Source organism: Antechinus flavipes, chromosome 1 (assembly GCF_016432865.1).
Source record: "Antechinus flavipes isolate AdamAnt ecotype Samford, QLD, Australia chromosome 1, AdamAnt_v2, whole genome shotgun sequence".
NCBI lineage: Eukaryota > Metazoa > Chordata > Mammalia > Dasyuromorphia > Dasyuridae > Antechinus > Antechinus flavipes.
In genome coordinates this window covers 687,603,645-687,627,365 of record NC_067398.1, presented here as the reverse complement: position 1 = coordinate 687,627,365, position 23,721 = coordinate 687,603,645, and the positions used below count along the sequence as shown (strand labels likewise).

At 38.8% G+C, this 23,721-nt stretch overlaps 1 protein-coding gene across 1 annotated transcript in view; it reads right to left on the bottom strand.

Annotated features, from left to right (window-relative positions):
- SLC15A4 (solute carrier family 15 member 4) overlaps positions 1–9,766 on the bottom strand; it is a 43,951-nt gene extending 34,185 nt beyond the window's left edge. The window contains exon 1 of the mRNA XM_051972615.1: positions 9,125–9,766. Within this exon, the coding sequence (XP_051828575.1) occupies positions 9,125–9,751 (627 nt within the window). The 5' untranslated portion in view covers positions 9,752–9,766. The remainder of the gene's footprint in view (positions 1–9,124) is intronic.
- Between the last annotated feature and the right edge of the window lie 13,955 nt (positions 9,767–23,721).

Genomic DNA, 23,721 nt, shown 5'->3' with positions numbered 1-23,721 from the left:
GGAAACAAGACTGTGTGCTTGCTCCCATGCTTTTTAGCTGATGATTTTAGTCATGTTGTCAAATGCCTATAATGAGGACAAACATGGTATTAAAGTCAGCTGACCACACTGATGATAAATTTTTCAACTTGAAAAGGCCACAAGCTAAGACTAAAGTGGAAGTAGTGCTGGAGCATAATTTTTTGTTTGCAAATGATTGTGCACCCAATGCAGACTCTGAAGATGAGATGCAACAAAGCATAAATTGATTCTCTGCTGTTGTGCTAATTCTGACCTAAAAATTAACACCAAGAAAACACAGGTACTCCATCAGCCAGCATCACATACTCCATAGGTAGAATCACCTATTATAGAAAACAAAGAAGTTTTGAAGGTTAAGTATAAATTCACTTACCTTGGCAATATATTTTCCAAGGATATTACACATTGATGAAATTGATATATGCATTGCCAAAGCTAGCTCAATTTTTGGAAGGCTCCGAAGAAAAATGTGAGAAAGAAGGGGACTGACTAGCAAACTGAAGATCTATAGAGAAGTTGTGCTTACCTCATTGTTGTATGCCTGTGAAACCTAGACAATCTATCAGCTCCATGCCAGGAAACTGAATCACTTCCATTTGAGATGTCTTAGGAGAACTCTGAAGCTCACCTGGCAGGATAATGTACCAAGCACTGAGGTTCTTCCTTGAAATGAACTGCCAAACATTCCAACTCTTTGGACTGGCCACATTGTTCATAATGCCAGATGCATACTTGCCAAAGATTCTTTTATGGAGAACTCACACAGAGTAAGTATTCACAAGGTGATCAGAAAAAGCAATATAAGTCATATTATTGATAAAGGTTCTTTACAGCATATGCTCTTTGGTAGTATTCTCCAATGTTCCTGTAAAATGTAGTAAGGTGTTGTAGAACTACTACTAAGAAATTTCCAGGTCACATGCCAAAAGAATAGAAAGAAAAAGAAAAAAAAAATTAAAAGAAAATATGTCCAATACACAAGCAAAATATTCTGAAGATAAGATGCGGAGGAATTATCTGTGGATCATAAGTCTACCAGAAAAACAGAACAAGACTAAAAAATCCTAATACCATAATAAAGGACATAACAGAAGAGAATTGCCCTTTACTTCTGAAAAACAGAAATGAAACTCCAAAAGAACAAATTCACATATCAAAATCCAGGACACAAAACAGAAAGACCAAATCCAAATTTCAAACTCTAACACATATGCAGTAGTGGTTGAAGTTAACAATTCAATCTAGAAAAATTAAGTTCTGCAAGTCATCAGGAGAAAGACCTTCAATTATGAAGGAAAAGACAATCAAACAACTCAGAACTATTCAACACTCACAAGAAAAAGGAAGAAAAGGAATAAAGTTTTCTGAAGAGCACTGAAGCTCAGAACATAACCCAGGGTGACCTATTTGAACAATTCCCTCACTGTCCCCAATCATCTCTCTAAGATAGTCAGTTGCAAAACAGTTGCTGATCTACAGCTGAAGAAGGTACTTCCTCTAGGGGAGTGCTCCCACATCAGAGAAATTGCAGGTCCAAACCCAACTCCTCACAAAAATTACTTCATTAATTATAGCAGCTCACACTTCCACAATACACTAGTTAACAAAGTAATTTCTTCACCATGTTCCATATGGTAAATAATAATCTTTATATAAAAATAATCTCTCAACGATTCTATTAGGCAGGCAGTATACATATGATATCAATTTTATAGACAAGGAAACTGCTAAGACCCAGGGAAAGGATGAATTGACTAGTTAAGGGACAAAAATCAAGTCTTAAAACTCAGTATATATATATCTCCAGTAGCTCTTCCTTTTCTTCAGTTTTTTGAAGCAGATGCCTAAAATAGAAATCCTCACCTAAAAACTTGTCACTTCTAATTTCTCTATTTCTCTTAATTGTACATCATTCTCCAAATAACTCATGGCAGAAACTTTAAAATCATTTGATTTTTAATTCTCTTTCCATAATCACTTGCTAAGTCTAGCTGATGTTCTATCTTCAATCTTTCTTGAATCTGTTCTCCCCCTTTCTATTCCCACATATTTTTTCAGAACCTATTCCATTTCTGTAAAATGGAGACACTAAGTCCTATACTACCCACTTTCTAGATGACTGCGAGGAAAGCTCAGAGCAAACCTTAAAGCAGCACATGAATGGGAATTATTATTATAACCTCATTCTGCTTTGTGCCTTTTTTCTTATTAGAGTCTAGGATCCTTTAAGGCAGAGACTCTTATTTTCAACCATGGTTACCTAGTATACTTTCTCACCTAGATTACTGTTAATACCCTCCTAAATCGATCCCTCACTTCATACATTCCACTCTCCACATACATTCATCTTCCACAATGCTGTTGTTTTTCCATCTATTCTGTATCAAAAGCTAATGTATCTAGCTTTCTATATGTGTACATATGTATACATATATATACAAATGTATATACACATACATATATGATATATATGTGTATCACTTTTAAAGTTTTTGAAAGCACTTTACACATAATATCTCATTCAATCATGATAGACTTGGCTTTTCTCAGCAATGTGGTGATCGAGGACAATTCCAACAGATCTGGGATGGAAAATACCATCTACATGCAGAGAGAGAACTATGGAGAATGAAAGTGGATTGTTTTTCTTTCTTGGGGGTTTTTCCCCCTTTTGGTCTGATTTTTCTTATATAATATGACAATGTGGAAATATGTTTAAATGCTTAAAAATGTTTAAAAAGATTGTATGTGTTTAACCTATATCAGATTGCTTACTATCTTTGGGGGGTGAGAGGTAAGGGAAAGAGAGAGAAAGTATCTGGAATGCAAAATCTTACAAAAATGAATGGTGAAAACTATCATGCGTTTGGAAAAATAAAATATTAAGAAAAAAAAAACTGAAAAAAAAACTTCATTATATTATTATTGGTAATACTGTGATCTCTACTTTACAGATGAGGAAACTGAGGCAGGCAAAGGTGAAATGACTTATCCAGAGTCACATAACTAGTAAGTATCTGGAGCCAGACAGACGGTCTTCCTAATTTTGGACCCTTTCTTTATCCTCCTTACCTTATATATCTCATATGTAACTAGTTAATAATACGTTGTCTCCCCCATCAGAATGTAAAATCCCTGAGGCCAGGGATGTTGTCTTTGTATCCATTTCACTTAGCATAGTTCATGACACATACAAAGTACTTTAAAAATACCTGTGTTTTCATTTTTTTTAATTTTTAATTTTTTTATTTTAATAGCCTTTTATTTACAGGTTATATGTATGGGTAACTTTATAGCATTGACAATTGCCAAACCTCTTGTTCCAATCTTTCCCCTCTTTCCCCCACCTCCTCCCCCAGATGGCAGGATGACCAGTAGATGTTAAATATATTAAAGTATAAATACACAATAAGTATACATGACCAAACCATTATTTTGCTGTACAAAAAGAATCGGATTCTGAAATATTGTACAATTAGCCTATGAAGGAAATCAAAAATGCAGGTGGGCAAAAGTATAGGGATTGAGAATTCAATGTAATGGTTCTTAGTCATCTCCCAGAGTTCTTTCACTGGGTGTAGCTGGTTCAGTTCATTATTGCTCCATTGGAACTGATTTGGTTCATCTCATTGCTGAGGATGGTCAAGTCCATCAGAATTGGTCATCATATAGTATTGTTGTTGAAGTATATAATGATCTCCTGGTCCTGCTTGTTTCACTTAGCATCAGTTCGTGTAAGTCTCTCCAGGCCTTTCTGAAATCATCCTGTTGGTCATTTCTTACCAAACAATAATATTCCATATTATTCATATACCACAATTTATTCAGCCATTCTCCAATTGATGGGCATCTACTCAGTTTCCAATTTCTGGCCACTACAAAAAGGGCTGACACAAACATTCGTGCACATACAGATCCCTTTCCCTTCTTTATGATCTCTTTGGGATATAAGCCCAGTAGTAACTGTGTTTTCATTTATAACCTTAATCAGACACTCTACTCTATTACCAAGTTTTCTCTGGCTCCCTATCACTTTCAAAATGAAATGGAAATTCATGGTCCAGACATACAAGGGTCTATACTAGCTGCTTAAACCTCACTAGAGTCCTCTGTAAGCTCCTTACAACTTGCTTTTGCCATTCTGTGTGTTTACAATCTAACCAGATTTAAATCCTTCCCCTGTCTCTGAATCCACTGCATTCTTTCTCACCTCTTTGTCTCTGACTGTAGTTATCTCCCAAGTCAAAGTTGTTTCTTCCCTCAACACTACCACCTTCTCATGGTGGAGTTTCTTACTTTCCTTCAAAACTCAATTCTGGTACTATCTTCTTCATGAAACCTTTCTTGATTCCCTCAACTATATATGACTTCTATGCCTATAAATTTCTCAGCGTATTTTATCTCAATTTCCCCTTTACATTCTGCTGTATGAATTAATTATGTGTCTTATTCAGTCCACAGTAAGCATTTATAAAGTGACTACTGTGTGGCAGGCACTGTGCTAAATGCTAGAACTACAAAGAAAGGCAACAGTTCCTGTTCTCAAGGAATACAAAAGCTAATGGAGGAAGCAACATGAAAAACTACATATCAACAATATTTATATCGGATAAATAGGAGATAATCAATAGAGAGAAGATTTTTGTATTAAGGGGGATCAGAAAAGGTTTCTTATGGATGGAATTTTGGCTAGGACTTGAATTTCCAGAGAAGTTAGGAATTAGAGATGAAGAGGCAGATTATTACAAGTTCAGGGAATGCCCAGAATAGGAAGATAGAATGTCTTGTGTAAGGAACTGCAAGGAGGTCAGTGTCTTTGGATTGCACAGTGGATAGGGGAGAAAGGGACGCTTTGAATGACAAATAGAGGATTTTATATTTTATCTTCAGAGGTGAGAGGGAGCTTCTAGTATTTAATGAATGAGTGGAAGAGATGACGTACTTAGACCCGAGCTTTGGGATGATTAATTTGTTAAGTAGAAAACTGAGTGGAGTAGGGAGAGGTCTGAAACAAGGAGACCATTTCACAGAGTATTAAAATAATCTGAGGTAGTGAGAGCTGCACTAGGATAGCTTCAGCGTCAGAGGAATGAAGAAAGTATATCCACAAAGAGATATTACAAAAGCAAAAACAAAAGGATTTGGCAACACACGAGATTATTCCACCTCCACTCCAACCTACCAAAGATTGAGGGAAAAGGCTGTGGATAAAGTGATTTGCAAAAGCTGGAAATAAATAAACATATGTTTGTATGTTTATATGATATTTAATTATCATTACTTATCTCTGAACCAATCAATACTCATTCCAGAAATTAGTGCTTAGTAGTGCTCAATAAATGTTTGCTAAATATATGAAAATTAAAATATCAGATCTAGTGAAATAAATATTTAATTTTTTTTTAATTTCACATAATGTTGTATCTTTACACTAGTTTAAATGTTTCTAAGGTCTTTTACTTAGTTTCTGTATAAAAGTATGTAAGCAATAATGAGGACTCACCTATTCTAGCAAAGTTCATTTCTTTAGGTTGTTTGTCTTCAACCAAAATCATACTGGAAAAAACATAGGCTAGACCCCCAAAATGAGATGACTGATGTGGGGGGGGGGGGGAAATATATATATATATAGGCATATAATCAAGTAAGAGTTATGTTTAGGTTTTACACAAGTCAGATTTGGAGGAGGGAACAGAGGACTGTAACCTATATTCTACCCAATATAGTACTTACATTGGTACACTATTCAAAATAGCAATTTATTTACTACCATGAGAACTTAATTATAAAAGATCAATACAGAAAGAAGTAACTGTGTTAACAGTAGGAAGGTTGGTACACCCTACTGCCCTATTACAAGTAGTACTTTGAAAGTTTTTCGACCAAATGAATTTTTTCTTGCAACATGCTGCATCACTGTTACTAATGAAAAACAATTTCTATATATGTATCAGTCTACTGTAAAATTCTTAACAATTCATCAATATCAAACGTGTTGTATTAATCAACTACTTAAATGGGAAAACAGTGGGTAAGATTGTTTACAAAATGGTAAACTTGATGTCAATAGGCTTGATGTCAAGAAATTTTTTCTTAATACTTAAAACTACCTGAAAGAGGAATATAGGCTGCTTCAGAAAACAATGGGCTCTCTCCTTGAAGATATTCAAGTTAAGGCAGGATGACTATTGTAGGGGCAGAAGGGAGACAGTAGTGTGTGCATATTGTAGCAGAAATCCTTTTAAAATTATGGAATGTCCTGTATGCCCCAAGGTTTCTTCCAATGTTGAAATTTACCAATTTAACAAAATTTTTTTTTTCTTTTTTTTTGCTGAGGTAATTGGGATTAAATGACTTGCCCAGGGAAGTGTTAAGTGTCTGAGGACACATATGAACTCGGGTCCTCCTGACTTCAAGGCTGATGCTCTATCCACTGCACCACCTAGCTTCCCCAATTTAACAGAATTTAAACCCAGTTCCTCAAGCCAAATCCTGAGATGATTCTGTCCTATCAGAATGTTATACTACCCATGATGATATGACAAAAAGTACTCTGTAGGCCTTGAAGCAAAGGGTTACATAATGTGAGTTACAAATCTGAGACTTAGTTTTTGTTTTTTTGTAAAAGAGGGAAACTAATAAGGCTTTGTAAACCATAATATACTACACAGTGTAAACTAAGATTATTATATTAGAATTATCATAAAGCTAGCCAGATAGGATGGCAGAACACCCACAATGACCACAAAGAACTCATATCAGTGGATTATGAGGAAAGAAAGCAGGATTGGGAAATGACTTGGGAATCTGAGATCAAAACATAGTTCAACATAGACTATCTCTGGAAAACTCCAGCAAGTTACTTCCTTTTCTACAAAATGATGTTAATAATGAAAACAAGATTTTTGTCCTAGCAACTAGGACAACTAGCAACTAGAGCATTGGCTCCAGAGTCAGTGTGAGATCCTCCAGGGAAGAGGAAGCAGTATTTCTGCCTTTCTCTTGTCTTAGCAAGCTGATACTTAGTAGCCGCAGGCAGTCATAAGTGCTTAACACTTGTTTACCAACTGACATTTCCAGAGTAAGCCACTTAATTAATAACAGCTAGAATTTTAAGATTCACAGAACTTCTTACAATAATCTTATAACCCTGAGAGTAGATGCTATTAGCCTTGTTTTCAGATGAAGAAACAGGTTCACAGAGGTTGAGTGACTCACCAAAAGTCAAAACAGCTAGTGTCTAACAACATTTGAACTCAAGGCTTCCTGATTCCAATTCTGAAACTAGTTAACTGTGCCACTTACTACTGCTGTACTTCTCTAAGCCTTAGTTTCATAATCTGTAAAATGGGGATAATAATAATCATAGCACTTATCTCTGATGGCTGCTATAAAAATCAAGATATAGCATATGTAATCAGCTATTCAAATTCTAAGAAGCTGTATGCTGGGTGCTAGATTATCTGAAGTTAGGGGTCCCTTCCAGTTACAACTCTAGGATCCTATGGACTTCTAGGGACCGCTTTCCTCTTTCCTTTAGAAACAGAAAAAAATGGACTAGATCAGTGGCATCAAACTCAAAAAAGAAAGAGGAGACACTAAACTGTACATGAGGATCCTTGCAGACTGATTTAGAAAACCACATATTAATATGTATTTTTATTTATTTTGCTAAATATTTCCCAATTACATTTTAACATGTTTCTGGCTGCTCTTGGGAGTACTGTGGGCCATACCTTTGAAAGCTCTGGACTAGATAAGATAAGGTCCCTTCCAGTTCCAAGCCAAGGAACTTATCTATAGACCTGTTTCCTCTTCTAGAAATGGAAAGGTTGATTAAATGACCAATGAAATCCCTTTAGGCAAGCTCTAAATATATGCTATAATTAGTGAGCTCAGAGGTCCTTTTCAGTTCTAAATTGTTGATCTTATGAATTTCTATGGACCCATCTGCTCATCTAGATAATCACTGCTCCAAATCTACAATACTTAACTGGGTCCCTAGATGACCACTAAAGACCCAAATTTATGATGTCATTAACTAGATGAGCTGAGGTTCCAAATCTAAGACTCAACTGAGCTCTAAAGTTCTAAAATGAGCTCCCAGGTTATGATACCTCTATGGGGTGGTTTGCACCTCTAGAGAGATGGACTGAGTAGATGACTTCAGAGGTTCCTTCTAGCTCTAAAATAATGATGGTATGACGAGTTGATCACTGAAGTCCCTGCTAGCTTCCAGTCTATGAATGCACATACCCCTCTGAATCCATTTGCTCCTCTAGAAGTAGAAAGGATGAACTGACTTCTGGGAACCTTTAGATTCTAAAATAATGGTGGTATGAACAGTTAACCACTGAAGTCTCTTCTAGCTCCCAGTTTATAATGGCATGGACCCCTCTATGAGCCCATTTGCTCCTCTAGAAGTGGAAAGGATGAACTGACTACATGACTTCTAAAATAATGATGGTATGACCAGTTAACCACTGAAGTTTCTTCTAGCTCCCAGTTTATGATGGCATGGTCCCTTCTATGAGTCCATTTGCTCCTCTAGAAGTGGGAAGGATGACCTGACTATATGACTTCTGGGGACCTTTAAGTTCTAAAATAATAATGGTATGACTAGTTGACCACTGAAGTCCTTTCAGTTTCCAATCCATGACTCTATGAACTTCTAGAAGCCTGTTTGCTCATCTAGATGACCACATAAAAGATAAACTAAAGAACTTTCTAGCTTCTAGTTTTGGATGCCATGGACTTCACCCAGTTGTACCTCAAGAAATGGAAAAGATGGACCGGCTGGATGACTTTTGATGACTTTTAACTTCTAAAATAACGATCTATGATCAGTTCACCACTAAGGTCCCTTCCAGCTCCTAGCCTAGGATGCTTTGGACCTCTCCACTGAGCCCGTCTGCTCCTCCAAAACTGGAAAGGATGGACTGACTTACACGACTTCTAGGGATCTTTAAAGCAATGACGCTATGAGCAGTTGACCATTGAGGCCCCTTGTGGCTCTAGCCTTCTCTGGAACCCTGTAAGCAGCTGCAAGATCACCGAAGGAGAGGGCGGTGATCAGAAATAGCGGCCCAGTGTCGGGTCCTACCTGATCGGCTCCAAAGGGGGTGATGTTGGCCTTCACGGTGCCCACACCGAGCCCGACAATGACCAGCCCGGCGTAGAGGGCCTGGGCGCAGTAGCGGCCGCCCTTCTGGCCGCCGCCGGGATCGCTGCCATTGGGGAAGGGTCCCGACCTGTTGTCCACCGGGAGGAGCGGGAGGTCCCCGCAGAGGCCGGCGCGGGTGGCGGGCGCGGCCACGAGCGGGAAGGTGAGCATGCCGAGCAGGTAAAGGGCGAGGCTGAGCAGGATGGCGCGGCACTTGCCGAGCAGGGCATCGGCTAGCCAGCCTCCGAAGGGCGACACCAGGTACGAGATGCCCATGAAGAGCAGCAGCGCCTGGCTGGCCTGAGCGCCCTCCCAGTTGTACGGGCTGCCATTCAGGAACAGCACCAAATTGGAGGTGACGCCGTAGAAGGCTGCGCGCTCCAAGAGCTCGGCTACGAGCACAGCCCCGCAGGCCGCGCGCCGCCCCGCGAACGCCGCCGAGCCCGCACCCGCGCCCGCCGCCCCGGGCCGCCACAGCCGGCCGCCCCCGCTCCCACCCAGCAGCGGGCTGCGCTCGCCCGCCCCATCCTCGCCGCCGCCGCCGCCGCCGCCGCCGCGGCCTTCCATTCGCGGGGCCCGGCCCGCACCGAAGCCACCGCCCCCGCTCGCTCCTCAGACCCGGCTCGCCTCTGCCGCCGCCTCCGCCTGCCCGCCGCCCTCTCCTCAGCTGACTGACTCCTCAAGCCCCAGGCCCGCCCTCCGAGAATCCCGATTGGGCAAACTCGCTTTCGCTCAAAACCAAGGGCTACAGTTCCGGTTCCTCCCCTCACCCTCCCTCCTCCTCCCTGGGAGGCACGTGGGGATGAACACAAACCCGAAGCGTGGGAGGGTAAGCTTTGGGATGCTCCGACAAGTTGAGCCTAGAAGAGAAATCCAGATGCTTCCCTAGGCTTCCTCTGCCTCCCGCGGTGAGTGGCCCCGGAGATCCCTAACTGTCTTTGCTTTTGCAGTCATTCTGCAAGTTTTAAGCCCAGCAGAGCTTTGTGCCGGAAAGAAAGGATCAGAAAGAAAACAGCCACTTCCCTCAAGGAGCTTCCATTCTAATTGGAGAAATTGAATGAATCAAGGACAGTTAGGAGATGCGGTGGATAAAGTGCCTCACCTGAAGTCAGGAAGACTCCTCTTCCGAAGTTCAAATCCAGCCGCAGACACTTCCTAGCTGCCTGAGCCTGGGCAAGTCTCTTCAGCCTGTCTGCCTCCGTTTCCTCATCTGTAAAATGAGCTGGAGAAGGAAATAGCAAACCCCTCTAATATCTTTGTCAAGAAAATCTCCAAAAGCAGAGCCTGCCACCAACAGGCAACTCAATAACACAATGAATCAAATCATCATCATCTAGTCTACCTGATTGCAAATCCAGCACTCTTCATAATGAGACTAGAAATAACAAGAGTTAGTACTTACAAATCACTTTAAGGTTTGCAGAGTGCTTTACAAATATTAATCCATTCGATCCCAGGAAAACCCTGAGGTAGAGATTATTATTTTAAGTTGAAGAGGATGTGTCTGAGGCTGGCATAAAGACCTCAGTTCAAATCCAGTCTCATCCACTTAAGTCAGATATAGGACCCTGGAGAGGTCACTCAGTCTATTAGTCTCAGTTTCTTATCCGTATATTGGGGGTGACCATACCAACTACTTCCCAAGTAATTGTGAGGACCAAGTGAGATAAATGTAAAGCACTTAAGACAGTGTCTAGTACATAGTATTATATATGTGAGATATAGATATAGATACACATACATACAAGTGCTATATAATGTTATATTTATATTTATATCATATTATATTATAGAAATAGTTATATTTATAATATAAATGTTAGTAGTTATCATTTTGTTAGAATTCAGGTCATTTCCAGTTTGGAAAGTGGCAAGGCTGGAAATGGAATCCAGGTCCCAATGACTTCAAAACTAGGGCATTTGCCATTAGTTGAGGAAAATGGAAGGGGTCAGGGGAGGGTACAAGTGAAGGAAAGAAAACAGAATCCCTAGAATTTGGAAGAGACTTTAGAACAGAGATTTTAAAAACAAGGAAGAACAGTAGAAGAGAAAATGTCAGAGCTGAAATGGATCTCAGAAAATATTAGACTTAGAGAGGGTCTTAGAACAGCAAATTTCAAGGAAACTCATGTCACAAGTATTTATTATGCACCATCTATATGCAAGGCACTATGCTAAGTGCTGGTAATAATAATTATTATTATTTAAAAAGCAAAAATCCTTTTCTAAAGGATCTCAAACTCTAATAGCGAAGACAACCTTTTAGTAACCATAATCAAACAAGATAATAAGATAAGAGCTGGGAAGAACATTAGAACATAGAATGTTAAGGTAAGGGAGACCTTAGAACAGAGTATGTTGGACACTATAGGGGTTATAGAACAGAGAATATTAGGGCTAAAGAAATTCATTTACCATTAGAGATACCTAACATGCAATGGGCTATCTTGGGAGACTTTTTCCAAAGGAAAGCTAGATGGCCACTTGTTTTAGTGGTTGCTGAGAAAATTCCTGTTCAAGAAAATGTTGTGCTACATTATTTTGTAAATTATCCACAAAGGATAAGGAGGAAAGGGCTGAGCATTTACTGGACTTAGATGAACTATACTTTTACTTCCAACACAAACAAATCCTGTCTTCTCTCTTTAGTAGTTGGTGTGTGTGTGTGTGCGTGCGTGCGTTGAAAAGGGAGGGAAAAGAGAGAATGGTTCAGATCTCTGATTTCATGAATTAAGGAGATCTGGTGTGGAAATTCTCTCTACTGATTCAAATCAGCAGCTCTTCTAAAACTTGTCTGAGAGGATCGCAAGAAGGTAGAGAGGTGGCCAATTTGTGTCAGAGGCAAGACAGAAATCCACTTATCCCTGACTCCAGGATAAAGTGCTCTACCTTTTTCACTACTTTCTCGCGTTGGGATACAATAAATAATAACAATAGCTCCAATTTAGAGTTTACATAATATTTCATTCATCTAAGAAATCTTTAAAGCAACCAGCTTTATGAGGTAGGCACTAAGAGAATGTATGATCATCCTCATTTTGCAGATAGATGGACTGAGGACCATTGAGATGATGTGATTTATCCAAAGTAGCAGGCCACAGATAGCAAATAGCAGAGACTAAACTTTGAACCCACTGATGCTCAGTTTTCAGTTTAGCAAGCTTTCCACTAGGCCAGGGATGTTGGAATTTCTTCAGCAATGAGCCATATAACAAGAAATTTATATGCATGTGAGCATCATACATTTAATTCACTAATTTATTACTTTCAATTTCAATTACCAATTGATCCAAACATGTTAGAATCACATCTGGTGCCATTTATACAATGTAGATGTGAGCAAGCAGTTTAGCTCTATTGGCTTAATATTTCAACAGATCCATGTTTTCATTGATGGGGTATGAAGATTGCAATCCCTGAAATGCAAAACATCCTCATCTCTACCTCACAGAATTTCTAAGCTCCTCCCATGCATAGCTCAAGTGCCTATCTCCTATATGAGTTTTTCCCTGATTTGCCAAGCATTAACAATCTTCTCTTGAAATTACTTTGTATGTAATAGTCGGGATACTGAATCCAAGAATCTCAGGAATAGCAATGCATCCTCTCCATCCCTGCCCCAAGAGCAGATACTGAAATCCTTTCTCTTGAGCAGCCCCAAAACACAGAAAAGACATTTTTTTTCTCACTCAAGTCCCTGACACTATCAAATGGTTCAAAATCAAAAATCAATATAATTTTATCAATGCACATACTACCTTATAGATGCACCCTAAGAATCCCTGTACCTTTCCATTACCATAGCTGAATCCTAATTGGAACATCATAGCATCCTATGGGAGAGATGGGAGCCAGATAAATGAAACTATCCCCACCATTTTGATTTGCTATCATCTTCCCTCAAATCAGGTGAGAACAGCCCAGATTTCCACTGAGCCCAGCAACAGAACCCCAGAAATAATACTGCTGCCAGACCACTTTCATCTCACACCTATCCTTGCTTTGTGGAAAATTGATTGGGCAGCAACCTCTACAGGTGCTGCAGCTACAGCTAGAAAAAGAAAGAAGACCTAAGAAGTTTTCACTCTCCAAATCCTTTGGCACTGTCAAATGACTTGCATCAGAAATGATAATTGTTTATTTAGTGGCAATGATATTAAAGAAGATGTATCACCATCTGTATCGCTGCTATGCCCTAAGGACCACTAGATCTTTCTATCTGACTTGCAACTGAATCCTCCTCTGTATAATTCATAGAAAAAGAGGAAGGTCTTACTATTTTTATAGCCAGTACTACTTAGCATAGTGTTCTGCACAGAGTAAGTTCTTAATAAATGCTTCTTAATCCATTCATTCATGTTATGTTCTCTGCCCTCCTCCTCAAGTAGAAGGTTATAGTCCTTTGGTGGTAGTTGGGAGGATGTCAATATTTTTTATTTTTACCTTTATATTATCACCTAACATAATACCTTGATAAATGTTTGTTGAATTGAACTGATTCTGAAAAACCAGATAATTGCATCAATTTACTAATATAGGTCCTATTGTTAATATTAACAGTCCTCACTTGTTGTATGGATATCTGCTCTATCAAGGAAGATAAGATATACTGGGGAAAATTTTGATGGTACTTTAAAAATAGCATATTTGAATTTTATGTAAAATATTTTTGATTTTAAAGATTAACATAAAGATGTAAATCTTTTTTTTAAAAAAATTAATTTTTTAAAGCAAAAGCTTGTGCTTATGAAAGGATTACACTCATTTTGCCTGCCCCCAACTCACTCCCTTTCTCTCCCTTGAACTTCCAGATGTCATAACAGTAAGGAATAGGAGTAGAAATCCCTTAACACCATTTCTCCAGGAGCAAAAAAGCAAAACAATAACAAGAGTCTGACTTTCAACTTTGGACTTCCAATACTTCTGCTTTTCAGTATCCCTAGCAACTCTCACTTGTCCTTCCTTCCCCAACTGTAGACTGGATCCTCCAGAGACAACTACCTTGTGTTCAAGATAATCTGTAAGTCTGAAACCACTAAAACTAGGTCAAGTATGGCTAATTAAAATGAAATTGGGAAACGTTTGACAAAATAAATAAAAATATAATATAATATAGATGATATTGCTTTGTAGTTCTAAAGAAATAATTTCTATGTGAATTTGACACCAATGAGTAAAACTATATCTTAGAAATCCCCGCCAGTATGCCTCCCTTTAATAGTCAGCCTTTAGCCACAATAGGTTCAGAATGAAGCCATTTAATAATATGTATGCTGGAACTTGAACCATCTCAAAGAGCTGATTGTTAATTTTCAGTGTGAGCATTTATACCTCAGAAATCAGCAAACAAGACAAATCTAGAATTGGTTTATTGTCTTGTTGATCATCTAAACTTAAGAAAATTATAAAGAAAGCATTAATGACAGATTCTGTATGGAGAGGGAAAGATGAAGGAAAGGAAAGAGACAGAGAGGGAGAGGGAGAAAAGAAGAGAGGAGAGAAAAAGGAAGAAGGAAAGTGAGGGAGAGAGTGAGAGAGAGAAAGGTAATCTAGATATCCCATAGACACTTCAAATATGTATAAAACTCAATATGTATAAAATATAATTCACTGTATTCCTTCCAAAGCTTTCCCCCTTCCAAACTGGTATGGTGATGTTTGGAAAGCCATTTGTTAAATATTTACCAATATACTCAGAAGATGGGATCATTGCTGTAATTGAGGTAGAACTATTAGGCATAAGAACGTTATCTACAAAACATTTCCCCCATACACACACAAACCTGGGGCTCGTTTTCCCCACAGTATCAGTGGGAAAAGTAGCAAAATACATAAAAAACACTAGTAGAGAGACAAGAGAGACAAGTATGACTACATTACATGTAGTCAAGGTAATTTGTGCCGTTAGCAATATAGAGCTCCGTTATCCTTTCTCTTCTGTGGTATTTTGTGTTACTAGTTTATTCTCTGCTACTTACAATCATAGCCATGTCTTCCCCAATTCTTATAAAGACCTCACTTGATTTCACCATCCCTTATAGTTATTTTTTACCTCTCCTCCCATTTGTGGCCAAACTGTTTGAGAGAGCTGTCTACAATCAATGCCTTCAGTTCTCAATCAATTTTAAATACTCCACAGTTTGGCTTCTGACCTCAATGTTCAGTTGAAATTACAATTTTCAAAACTACCAATGACCTTATAATTAATTAATCTAATTAGCTTTTTCATCTTGATCCTCCTAAACCTCCTTGACATTATTCATCTTATACAAAGGGCAGCTAAATGACACAGCAGATTGAATGCTGGCTCTGGAGTCAGGAAGACCAGAGTTGAAATCCAGCCACACTTCCTAGTTGTTTGACTTTGGGCAAGCCACTTAACCCTATTTGCCTCAGTTTCCTTATCTGTAAAATGAACTGGAGAAGGAAATAGCAAACCACTCCAATATCTTTGCCCAAAAAACTCCAAATGGGGTCAGAAAGACACAGCTTAAATGACTGAAAAACAACAATTACTTTATACTCTCTCTTCTCTAAGTTTTCATAATACCACTCCATCCTAGTTTTCTTATCTGTCCAACAGATCCTTTTCAGTCTCATCTTGGACTCTTAATATTTGTTTGAGCCAGGGCAAGTTATAGTACTCCCTGGGCCTCAGTCTCCTTATCTATAAAAAATGAGAGGCTTGAAATAGATGATCTAAGATCTGCTCCAGGTTTAGATTGCTGTTCCTAATTATAATTAGCTTGTAGCTCATATATAACTCTTAACTTTCCTGTCTTTTTACACACAACATACACCATACCAATTTGACTCAGTGACAATCGCTTCTTGGCTGTTCTGTAAACAAGACATTCTCTCTCCCAGATCTAGACATTTTCTTTGGCTATATCCCCATGCATGGAACACCCCATCTCCTCTACTTCAGCTATTGACCTTCCTGGATTCCTTTGAGTCCCAACTGAAATCCCACCTTTTACTGGAAGCCTTCCCCAAGCCCTCTTAATTCCAGTACCTTCTCTCTATTAATTACGTCCTACTTATTCTGTATGTAATTTCTTTTGTATATATTTGTTTGCATGTTGCCTCCCCTTGTTAGATTATAACCCCTTTGAGAGCAGGGACTGACTTTTGCCTCTTTTTATTCCCCTAACACTTAACATAGTGCCTGCAATAAAGTGGATGTTTAATAAATATTTACTAATAAATGACTGATTGAACCCTCTTACAGAAACCTAATTTGCATATTCTTTTTATATATAAATGTATATTTATTTATATTTTCTCTTTATTTTTATAATCAATAACATAATAGACCAATAAGGAATTTCCTTCAAATGACTTTATACTTTTAACCATAAAAAAGTCAACCCAAGGCAAGCTTTCTGGAGCTGTAAGCTTAAAACCCCTTCCTACAATTTTTCCTCAATTTGTCATAAAAGGTGGGAAACATTCTCTAATCAATACAATAGAACCAATTTGGCAGATAACAAAAACAAAAACAAAACAATGAAACGAGCTTTTTCAAGTGTTTCAATCAATTCTTCAAATCATAATTATAAGATAAGCTAATTTAAGCCTCTCCTACCATTTTACAGTAAGAAACTTGAGAGTAAAGGAGTTCTTAGAACCTTAAGCTAAGTAAGAGAAGCCCCAATTTGTACCTGAGGAGGAGTACCCTTTACAACAAGCCTCTGAAATGGTCAGCCAGCCTTTGTCTGAAGACCTTCTGCAGTAGCAGAAGCCCTAGCTTCCTAAAACAACTCATTGCAATTTCAGATAAATCCATTCTTTTTTACATTTTCCTTCACATCAAGTCTAAATTTGCCTTTTTGTGATTCCATTGCTTCTAACTCTGTCCTTTGGAGCAACAAAATTAGTCTCACTTCTTGTCCCCAGGCCAGTCCTTCTAAATTCCTGAAAACAACTGCCATGTCTTCACTGATTCTTCTCTTTTTTGGATTTAACAATCCAAGTTACTTCCATTGATCTTCATATATCTGGAAATAAACACAATATTCCTGACTCAGTCCAACTAGAGCAAAGAATAATCCTGACTTCCCCTCTTGGGAGAAAGGATTGGTTTAGTGGATAGATTCCACTGGTGGATAGTCAAGAAGACTTGGATTCAAATGACATCTCAAACATTTATTATCTCAGTTTCCTTATCTTTAAAGTGGGATCACAGAGGAAGAGGGAGAGTTCAATCTGTGATTCTTTGCAGATCTAAATTGATTATCCTATAGTTCTTTCCCTGTTGTTGGCTTCGAGGGGGATCTTCTATATGAATCATCTGATTAGTAGATCAGGGTGTTTTCTTCTCCAAAACAGTGACATATTCAAATCATGCTTTCTTCAGTACCCCAGACATCAGTGTGTATATCCTCATTCAACTGACCCAGATTACATTCCTTTTATAATTTAATAAATGGTGTTCCCTAGGTACTATAATCAAAAACATTCAATGGTTGGTAGCTAACTAGTCAAAGAGCCCCTTCTCACCTGAGTGGCCTGGCTCTCAGACAACAGGCATGAGGACCAGTCCCAAGCTTGTATCTATAGCCTTTGAAATTAAATGGCACCCATTAGCTCTTGGCTTCCCTGATCTAATCTGAGAACCCTGATGTATCTTCATCTCAGAATGAAACATCAAAGAAAACATTCTATTTATGTTGAAGCCTAATAGAAGAAATATGAGATAATAGAAGTCAAAAGATTTGGGTTCCACTTCCACTTGTGATGCTATTTGAACAACCATGGGCAAAGCACTTAACCTATCTGAGTTCCAGTTATATCATATGTAAAATGAAAGAGTTGGACCCAAAGGCCTAGGAGATCTCTCCCAGCTCTTTATGACCCCATGACCTTGAAAAAAACAAAAAACAAAAAACAAAAAAACATTTAACTTTCCTATGCCTCAGTTTTCTCCTATGGAAAAAACAAAGGAATTGGATTTAATGATCTCAAAAAGCTTTTCCAGCTTTAAATCTATATGACTACATGGAAGTTATTGAAGTTCAATATACAGTATTAATTCTTGAGAATTATTAACTCCTCTCCCATAAAAAGTCCCTTGAATGCACAAACCATTGGGTTGAATGGAGCACAGCACTTCTTATGTTCTGAGACATAAACCACGAGTGTTTCAATATAAGCCTTTAATTTGTATAGAGGATGTGAAAGAAGATGGTCAGGAAGTCTATTTTAGACCTGTCATTTTTTTTAAACCACTCCCATTTTATTTGAAACTTGCCTGTCATGTGAATGTCAACTTCTATTGTAAAAATTTCTTTTGTGGTTTATAAAGCCTAATAGAGCCAGCTGCTAATATAAGATGTTTACCAAAAAAAAAAAAAAAAAAAAAAAAAAAAAGTAAAAGGAAAGAAATAATATGAGATATGGCTTCTTTCTCGTGTAAAGGAATGAAAAGATGCTTGTTAACAGTAAGCTATCACATCTAAACACTCGGCTCTAAATCCAAAGTTGCTACCTTCTGGAACCATCTAAAACCATGTAAAAACAGAACAATTTTGTTTCTGGGGAAAAGAGAGCTAAGATCATGAGCCCCTTTTTAGTTCTCTTTACCCAATTAAGTCCCAGAAATTTGCATTGAAGCTGTGAGGCAAGATAGTGAAGGGAGGAAGGAAGGGAGGGTGGTTTGAAGCGATTTCTTTACCATATCTTCACCCATCTTCTCTGTGAAAAATGGAACCCCTGAGAATAATTTGCTAAAACTGAGGATATGATAGTAATTAAAATAAATTCTGTAACTAATAATTCAAATAAGTCTTAATTTAAAGGGCAGAAGGGCAGTGAAGAGGAGGCAATTCAAAAGACAAAATTCAATCTTGCATCTAAAAAGAGCCAAAATACCCTGAGGATATAAGCTTCTTAGAGCTGAGATACTGATCTCAGCAGTGTCAACTCAACAGATGATATATCCCTGCAGGCAGAATAGAGACTTGTAGCAAACAGCTACATGATGACTTTAACAGAGAACATAGTAGATCTGAATCTACAGAGCCATAAGTTGCTCCTGATTCTATGTTGGTTGTTCTTTTTCAATTATGTCCCAATCTTTGTGGACCCACTTGGAGTTTTCTTGGCAAAGATACTGGAATGGTTTTGCCATTTTCTTCTCCAGCTCATGTTACAGATGGGGAAACTGAGGCAAACAGGTTAAAGTGACTTGTTCAGGGTCATACAGCTAGCAAATGTTTGATCTCAGGTTTTCTTGATTTCAGGATCAGCTCTATCCACTAGGTCACCTACCTTTGATCTTTACTTTATGTTCTCTGTGTATGTATCAATTCATGAGTGTTCTCTATTACCAGGGCTTCTTAAATTTTTTCCACACCTAATCCTTTTCAAACAAGAAAAGTATAGGTATATAAGATAGGTATACAAATCAAACCTTTACTGATAATAAATCATAAATTTTGTAAAAACCCACATTCAAGACTCCATATACAGTCAAACCACAGTTTCAGAAATGAGGCTCTATACACTACCACTCTCTAAAGATTTCTTGCCATTTTTCTGTGTTATTTGAATGAATTTTTAAATTTAAACTAATATATCCTCTAGTTAATTTAATAATATTTTTTTTAAAGACTCAATGATATATGAACTCAATGATATATGACTTGTGAAGTAAAGCTATAAAAAGATACTGACTTACGAAATGCCTCAAACCTGGGCAAGTTTTATAATGGTCATCTTTATTGTAGTTGCTATTAAGAATGATTGGCTTTCAGAGCTTTTCTTTCAGGGTTCTTGATAAAAATCCCACCCAGTCTTGAATGATTTAGAGAACTGGAACCTGCTCACCACTATTATTGTGAGCTCTGGCCAAGAAGCCCGAGGTTGGCTGGGTCATCTCCAGTCATTTTAATCTATATCTTGCCACTTTACCCAGGTCATTCAGGAAGGTCAGGGAGGTGACCTTGCACAGCCCTCCCTCACTTAAATCCAATTGATTTGCATGTCATGGCATCACATCTCTGATATCATGGTCCTCTTTGAAAATGAAGGACAAAAAAACAACAAACAAGATAAGCAAACAACATTTTAGGGTCAGGCAGCATTTTGTATATTTTTTTATTATTATAGTTTTTTATTTACAAAACCTGTGCATGGGTAATTTTTCAACACTGACCCTTGCAAAACCTTCTGTTCCAACTTTTCCCTTCCTTCCTCCAATTCCCTAGATGGCAGGTAGTCCAATACATGTTAAATATGTTAAATGCAATACATGTATACCTATTTATACAGTTATCTTGCTGCACAAGAAAAATCGGATCTAGAAAAAAAATAAAAAATAAAAATAAAACCTAAGAAGGAAAACAAAAATGTAAGCAAACAATAACAGAGGGAGCAGAAATGCTATCTTGTAGTCCACACTCATTTCCCATAGTTCTCTCTCTGGGTATAGTTGATTCTCTTCATTACTGAACAATTGGAACTGCTTTGAATCATCTCATTGTTGAAGAGAGTCACGTCCATCAGAATTGATCATCATGTAGTATTGTTGTTGAAGTGTATAATGATCTTTTGGTTCTGCTCAGATCACTCAGCATCAGTCCCTGTCAGTCTCTCCAGGCCTCTCTGAAATCATCCTGCTGATCATGCCTTACAGAACAGTAATATTCCATATATTCATATACCACAATTTACCCAACCATTCTCCAATTGATGGGCATCCATTCAATTTCCAGTTTTTAGCAACTACAAAAAGAGCTGCCACAAACATTTTTGCACATGTGGCTCCCTTTCCCTCCTTTAAGATCTCTTTGGGATATAAGCCCAGAAGAAACACTGCTGGATCAAAGGGTATGCACAGTTTGACAACTTTTTGAGCATAGTTCTGAATTGCTCTCCAGAATGGTTGGATTCGTTCACAATTCCACCAACAATGTATCAGTGTCCCAGTTTTCCCACATCCTCTCCAACATTCATCATTATCTTATTCCTGCCATCTTAGCCAATCTGAGAGGTGTGTAGTGGTATCTCAGAGTTGTCTTAATTTGCATTTCTCTGATCAATAGTGATTTGGAGCACCTTTTCATATGACTTTAAATAGTTTCAATTTCTTCATCTGAAAATTGTCTGTTCATATCCTTTGACCATTTATCAATTGGAGAATTATTGGGGGCCAAGACCTAGTCGCAGGGAACCTTAACAGAGACTGCCTCTTCCAGCTTCCCCGAGCCAGATGGGGCTTTGGACGTCTCCGGCCCTCCTCGTGGAGACGGGAGGAGGGAATCACCAGACAGAGAGCCGAGGTGGATAGATGCAGTGATGTTTATTGATGTTACAAGTCAGCGGTGTCTCTCGCAAACCATCCTGTGTCCATTCCTTTTATAGTCCTTTTCCCTCCACCTGTTGTGCACCAATCGGGGTAGAGACTTCTTCCCAATCCCTCCCCGAAGGAGGAGCCCATCCTTTCTGTGCCTCCCCAGCCATGGGCCAGGTTCCACCACTTCAGCCTGTGGTAATCAAGGAATCCTGGGTTAGGGTGGGTCCTGGCACAAAGGAGTCCTCAACTCACTCCAGGAGGTTCAGGTCCAGAGCCTCTTACAATTCCCCCTTTTTGTTTATTAATAGGTCAATAATCCAATTCAAGGGCTGGTGGAAGGCCTGTCTTAGGCTATGTGGCCTGTATCCATATCCAGTACCTAAATTACCAGGCCCTCAGGGCCAGGAAAAGGCAGGGCCCCTGTCTTAGGCTATGTGGGCAGCATCTGTCCCAGCACCTCAGCAAAAACCTGCCGGGGTGTACATCTGGAGAATGGACCCACAATAATCCCGTCATTGGGTGTCCCTGCAGCCATAAGGTATGATGTTCCTGGATCATGGGGCCACAATATTCCCGTCATTAGCTCTTCCACAGCAATAACCTGAAAATTATGAATGAGATTGTGTCTCCCGGAGATGTCTCCACACCCTTAAATACCACGGAGACTAGAATTTATGGAATATCCTCCACCACTAGGGAAGGAGCTACTAAAGTGGAAGTGGAGGTGGTTCTGTTTCCCTTTTCCTTCCCTCCATCTCAGCTTCAGAGATCGTTGATGGCGTTTGCTGGATTTCTCTGACATTTTGTAACGGGATCCATCTCTTTTCTCCTTCTCCATTCTCACCTGTAGAGACACAAAGATAACCCCTGCCTCTCACAAGGACCTTGTGAGGGCCATTCCAATTTCCTTTCTCATCTTTCCACCACACAGTACTACCCTCCAGGCAAGTCTGTGGGCGTAACCCATTGTTTTGTTTTATATAATTGTCATTTTTAATTGGGGAGATAGTGTAAAATTTCATGGCTGGTGTTGTACCATTCTCTCTGATTTGTAGATAGTTCAGAGTAAATACTGCTTTGGCTACTTGTGCTCTAGTCAGCCGTCCAGCCATTCCCCCTTTTTGTTTAATGAGCAAACTCATTTAGGAAGGCCTTAAAGCCTCGAGAAGTATATGCAGGGTTACCAACATTGAGGGCAAGGTAGCAAAGAAGAGATGTTCTCCTTTCAATAGCTCCTCTCTTAACACTAGACAGTATGCATATTCTATAGCCCTGGGCTCCTTGAGCAGCAAGTCAGGAGCCTAGCCCTGCCTTCCATCAACATACAGTGTAAAAGACTCTAGGCCTAAGCATTTTCAGGGCGATGAGATTCACAGCTTTCTCAAAAGACAAGGTAGGAGTGGCCCCAAGTACTTGGGCGAAGTAAACCTTTAAATACAGAAACTCTAGCCCCAGGAAGTAAAAAGCTTAGCAGCAACCATAGTGTGGCCACAAACTACAATAGCTACTTAAGGCAGTTTTACTTCTGGTCTAAGCAGTCACACCTGAACTCAAAACTCCCAGCAAATATTAGCTGCAGTCCCAAAGGATTTTATCTTCTACATCAGTTATCATTAATCAAGGACTTCAGATGAATCTAGTTCTCAAGAATCACAGTAAAGGGTTTACAGCTTATACAGCTATCTTTCTTATCTAAGTAGACAGTTTTAAATTTAACATTACACAGATCTTGAAGTTTACAAGTAACTGAACCAAATTTCATATAACTTAGAATTGTCCAACAGAGATGACAAACATTGAAAAATTATAGGGGCTTGTTGATGGTTCAATATGTTTTTCCTTTTCAAGGGGATAGCCCTAGCTTCCCAGGTGGCCCCAATCAATCAATCAATTCCTCAAGGGTAGGACTGGGTGGAAGGGCAGCTAAAACTGTTTTGTATTCAGGGCGGAGGCTCTCCTTAATCAATTTGTAAAGTTAATTGAGGGCTGGCCCCAGTTCTTCCAAATGTACTTTCTACTGTCTCCTGTACTCTAGATATAAACTGTAGAGGCTTCTCACTAGGTTTCTGTTTAAGTCCTGATATTTTATTTGTCCCGTTTTGAACCCCCATTTTTTCAAGGGCTCTAGTGTGAACTATCTGCACAGCTCTCAGCACTTGATCATTAAACTGGAGCTGGGCTTCAGGAGTAATCCAATTCCCCTGTCCTGTAATCATATTTATGGCCTCTTCAGCATTAG